This window comes from Echinops telfairi, unplaced genomic scaffold, assembly GCF_000313985.2.
Source record: "Echinops telfairi isolate 266 unplaced genomic scaffold, ASM31398v2 ScPeMD7_8;HRSCAF=38, whole genome shotgun sequence".
Classification (NCBI taxonomy): domain Eukaryota; kingdom Metazoa; phylum Chordata; class Mammalia; order Afrosoricida; family Tenrecidae; genus Echinops; species Echinops telfairi.
The window spans coordinates 8,646,992-8,652,594 of NW_022103905.1; the positions used below are offsets into that span (position 1 = coordinate 8,646,992).

A 5,603-nucleotide genomic window follows, 5' to 3' on the forward strand; every position below is an offset into this window, starting at 1 on the left:
GCATGCTACCTCATTGCTTCAAAGTGGATGTAAAGAGGAACTGGGCAGACAGGGCTTTTACAAGAGGCCTCCACAGCACGCTCCATCGGTCTTCTGTATCATCGGTTATCTAATCTCACCTCATCTCACTGCTCTGGCCCAGGGCCTGTTCATTTCTACATGCGTTGTCTCAGAGCAATGCTGCGTCCTGTGACAGGAAGACGCTCCCACACCCACTAAACCACAAACGCCTGTTCGTTCGTAGAGAATAACTAAGTATGTCTAGCATCTCTTCCTCCGAAAGCCCTTCCCCAGTTCCCGTGGCACCGTGGATCCCAGGGGGCACACGCCTTCCAGGTATTCCAACCTGCGGAGAACCCGTTCTTTCAGTGTGGTTCTTTCAGTGTGCGCAGATGTTCATGATGCTTCAAGAGCAAGCATCACGGCCTAGACAGTCTGTTAGACGTAATGAAGGAGCTTAAGAGTCGAAGTTCAAAGTCTGAGGTCCCAGGCCTACCTCTGCCCCCTAAGCAGCAGTGTGACCTTGCGGATTTACTGTGAAGCTAAGGAACTCAAGCTGCCAGGTCTCTGTTTCAAAATCTTTTCTTCAAGGGACTCCCCGAATCAATATATCCTTCAGGCCCATAAGACCAAGGTTCACCCTTGCACATTTTTAGGGCTCAGCTTCTCATTGAAAAATGAGTTGTTGTAAGTTGGCAAGGGCAGAGAATTTCTAAAGCAGACAGCACCACGTGGATGAGGCCATTGGCTGGTGCAAATGGTTAGCACACATGGCTGCTAGCTGAAAGGTTGGAGGTTCAAGTCCTCCCAAAGGAGTCTTGGTAGAAAGGCCTGGGGGGGGGGGGGGTCTACATGTTGGAAACCCAGCCATTGAAAACCTTATAGGACTCATACAAGGTCACCACGAGTGCAAATTGACTCCAGGGCTACTGGCCTTAATGTGAATGGTAACCTAATACTGAGCCCTGGGGATGTAGTGGTTACACATTGGGCTGCAATCCGCACGGCCGGCAGTTCAAAACTACCAGCTCCGTGGGAGAAGGACTGAGCTTTCTACTCCCATAAACAGCTACAGTTACAGAAACCCACAGGAGGTCGCTTATGAGTCAGCATTGGCTCCATGGTAGCAAGTTTGGTTTAGAGCAGTGGTTCTCAACCTTCCTAATGCCGCGGCCCTTTCATACAGTTCCTCATGTGGTGGTGACCCCCAACCATAACATGATTCTCATTGCTATTTCATATCTGTAATTTTGCTACTGTTGTGAATCGGGCGACCCCTGTGAAAAGGTCATGGGACCCCCAAAGGGGTCGCAACCCACAGGTTGAGAACCGCTGCACTAGAGGAGCCACATCCCAGACCTGACCTGACTTGCGGATAACCAAACTGTTCCCCTGGGTCGGCACCGGCGGAAGGCTTCACGTTGTTGGTAGGTGTGGTCAGGTGGATTTTCAATGCACAGCAGCCAGTGACAGAGGTGAGCTCTCCCGTTGGGTTGTCTTGGCAGTAATCTTAACCAACGCAGATTGCCAAATCTTGTTTTCTGGCAAAATCGCTGGGTGAGTTGCAACCCCAACCATTGGATTAGCAGCTGAGTGCTTCACATAGCTCCATGAGGAGTCATGGAAGGTATCATAGGTCATAACAACACATCACTTTAGACACCTCCTTGGTCATGTAACAGACCACTTTACATAGTGTCTCTTACTTAATTCTCCCAGCAGGCAAGGTGGCAAGCTCTACCCTGGTGGTACAGTCGAGGAGTGGGGCTGGCAGAGAGGGGCATGCCTGGGTGTCTGTGAACACACACACCTCCTAAGGGACAGATGATGGAGCCAAGGCTGGTGTCCAGAACTCAGACACATCAGCAGGATGGCACCCTCCCCCACGGTTGTCCCCTCCCCCTCTTGAAGCATAAATGAGGCTTTTCTAGCCAGGGGTGGCATGAACGGGGAAGGAGGCTTTTTCTCCGCTTGGAGCTTCTTAGCAAGCAGCAGGCAGGAGACAGTTCAACAAGCCATTTTCCACAGGGGTGCTGACCAAAGGCTCAACTGCTTCCAGGCCCCACCCAGAGGCTACCCCAGTCTTGGTGATCAGATGAAAGATGGGACCCCCCTTATCGCGGTGCTCAGTGACAGTATTTTGGAAACCCCCATCCCCCGAGAAGGGCCCCCATCTCCTGGCCCTATCAAGAGACAATTGTCTGCTCTTGTAAGATAAATAGAATAAGATAAGCAGAGTAGCCCTTATCGAAAGACCTCTTTGACCACCCCACCCCACACCCCAGCAACTACTGGAATTTCTCTCAGCCAAATGCATCAGCTCAGGGCCCCACCTTCTGACCGTTGTTTCAGTCTCACTACCAGATGACAGTCTGTCCCTGGGCAGATTACACTTTACAGAGTGGATCCCTGAGATAATCTTATCTGGGAGTGGGTTTCCATGGCAAATCTTCACCGATTTAACACTGTTTATATATACATTTCCCCCCAAAAGATACTTATGAAAGGTCGAAGAGAAATGAGCACTGGGCTATATGCAAACTTGCCATCCTTGGACTGCTTGGGTCTCTGAGCTAAAAAATGTCTCATCCCTGCCACATCTGAATCCAACGCTCTTTGACGAGCATGGGGACCTATCTCGAGTCAGCTTTGGGAAGAGATTCTGGGCCTACACACTCCAGAACTCAAACTCCCCAGACAGCGAATGGAGGGGACCCGCTGCCAAGCGGTGCTGGGTGCCCAGGTTTACCATGGGCTCAGTCTGGGTGCACTATGTCACTCAATCATAGGTAGTGATGCATGAGAGAAAGAGACAAGGCGAGGGTTAGGGTTAGGATTAGGCTTGTGGTTAGGGTTTGAGTTAGGGTTAGACATAGGATTGGTTTAAAAACATTTTTTAAAGAGACAAAGCTTAGGACTGAGATGGACCTTGGCTAAAATCCTGAGTTTGCCAGCTACTCATTCTGTGTGGCTTGGCAAGACAATGAACTTCGTTCAACCTGTTTCCTCATCTGTAAAACAAAGATTCTAGGGTTGTGGGATACAGAAAGATTTATCTCAGGTTGTCTCCCCCCAATATATGCCAAACCTAGCTGCTTGCTACACATGGCAAATGACTATACACTTGGAGGTCAATGAAAGTAGGTCAGAGGTTATTCTCCTTAAGGCTATCAGCCATATGGAGCAATCAGACTGTATATAGTCTGTCCCGCCATAGGTGGGGCCCACGCCCTTCTGATAAGGACAGTAGATTGCTCTCCCTAGAGAGCTTAGAGTAAGTCAAGCTCTAGCTCAAGGACAATCAGGTTAGGCCACCATCATGAATCTAGGATCCGCCCATCTTGTCACATGCATACCCTTAATCCCTCCTCTTCCTATAGCACGTACACCCCTCTCATTAGATCGTCCCCCTCCCATTATTGTATTACCTATTGTACAGCCCCTTCCTGTGACGTATGTGGTTACCTGTAATCAAGCCCCTAAATACAGATGGGCCTTGGCCAGAAATAAAGAGAACTTCTCCTGCTCACCTGCCCTCTCAGCCCACGCTGTGCACGGACCTGGCTGGTTGTGAGATCATGGCCATCCAGGAGGTGAGGCTGCTACTATGAAATGTGTCTGACTCCTTTATTTTACCTTCTCTTCTATCGCTCTTATTCTCTATGACTTTACTACCACCTTTATCTATCACAACCATATAATGGCATCTACCGGACCCGTGATAGTGTGAGGGGCTGGTTTCCCCCACATAGGGTCACTGTGGAGTCCCCTCATGGGCAAATGGTTTATGTGCTCCACGGTTGATCAGAAGGCTGGTGGTTCCAGTCCACCCAGAGGTACCTCAGAAGTAAGGCCTGGTGGTCTACTTCTGGAAACCCAGTCACTGAAAACCCTATGGCAACACTCATAGGATCACCAGAAATCAGGGTCCACTCAATAGCAACTAGACCTGACTGGATTTGAAGGTCACTGTGAGGGCTGAGGGACCATCCCAGTCAAGCAACTAGTACGGTGTCTGGCCCCTGGCATGGAACTCAGTCAAAGGGAGGAGGCCTGGTGGCTGGGCTTAGAGCCGGTTCACACATGAGAAATAAAGTGACATGGGGACAGACCTAGCTTTTTAAAATGTGGGTGAACTGGGACAATAATCAAAATGGGAAATTACAGGTCAGAGCCTGCTAGAAACGTAATCTCCCTCCCAGGAAAGAAACAGAGTGCACAGCAACCAAATCTGTTCACTGGCTTCTCAAAGACGGCCGCTAAGCATCCTGCTGGGGTGGGGGTCGGCTCTCCACGGCCCTTACAATAACAAGGTGTCATGAAAGAACTCCCTCAGCCTCCTCTGCCTCTCCCACTCCAAGCCTTCAACCTGCAATTTCTCCTGTCCTAGTCAATGTGCTAGATCAGCCAAATGTTTAAAACGTAGGTCTCTCCTGGGTTCCCTTCATCCATCGTGACAGAACTGGTTTGGCCCAGTTGAAGCCCTGCCTGGTGTGTGTTTCATGTGAGCTTATTGGTGGTCGGGGATTGTCATCACGGGGAGGGAGCATTGTCACTCCGGTTCCAGTCCTCTGCATCAGTCAGCTTCTGTGTTCCTGTCCTGGGCCAAAGCCAATCCCAGGCTGCACTCTGGCTTTAGAGTGTTGCTGCATCAGGGAAAGGCCCTGCCTACCTCTGGGAACAGTTCCGTCAGAAGACCCCCACCTGGTAAGGCCCCTCATTTCACAGAGGAGTAAAAGGGGGGCTCACTAGAGACCCTTCCAGCTCTCGGACCTCCCAATTGGACAAGGAGGGGACCCTCAGGAAGCCATGTTCTCAGCCTCATCTTTCCCCTTCATGTGGGTCGGTCCCTGGCTTTGGTCTTCGGACCCTCGGGGACCATCACCAGCCTCCTCTCTCTAGCCAGGCTACTGTCTTTCAGCTCAGGCCCCCTTTTTCCACTTCTTAGCCTTTCCCCCTAGAATCCCACCTTTCAGTCAGACTCCAGTGTGGTGTTTCCAGAGGTGGCCCTTGTTCCCTGTTGAGCCCCCACCAAAACAGTAGGCCAACCCTAGCACAAGAACCCTAAGCCAGTCCAAGTCTTGGGCGCCACATGCCCAGCAGTATGCTCCTGGCCTAGTGGCCATTGTCATCCCAGGCTGACCTGAGGCAAGCCTTCTTTCAGGGTTACTACCCACCTCCAGAATCCCCCTTGTGGACACTGTTGCTCACCCCAGGCATGATGATCCGTTCGATGTCCCCAAAGATGCTGTCCCAGGTGTCAGGTTCCTCAGGAGCACTGTCAGGAAGCTGGGCTCGCAGGTAGCCAGGCTGCAAGTCAGGGACGACCTGCCTTTCCCGCACAGTGCTCAGGTACTGGCAGATATAATCGACCATCTCCTTTCCTAGAAGGAAGGCAGAGGAGGAGCCAGGCTCGTGACCCCTGACGGGGCCTGGCCAATGTGGGCCTCTCCCCCCTTGGTCTGGGAGACGAGCCTCCGTGAGGGAGATTTATTCACGGGCCAGCAGAACCAACAGCGCATGCACAAGAGAACAGTTATGGAGGGTGGGTGGGAGCGAGCAAATGATCGGGAAGAGAACTCTCCAGAGCAGAAAAATCTACC

At 51.4% G+C, this 5,603-nt stretch overlaps 1 protein-coding gene across 1 annotated transcript in view; it reads right to left on the minus strand.

Annotated features, from left to right (window-relative positions):
- HDC (histidine decarboxylase) overlaps positions 1 to 5,376 on the minus strand; it is a 23,579-nt gene extending 18,203 nt beyond the window's left edge. The window contains exon 1 of the mRNA XM_013006372.3: positions 5,212 to 5,376. Within this exon, the coding sequence (XP_012861826.3) occupies positions 5,212 to 5,376 (165 nt within the window). The remainder of the gene's footprint in view (positions 1 to 5,211) is intronic.
- Positions 5,377 to 5,603: the final 227 nt, after the last annotated feature.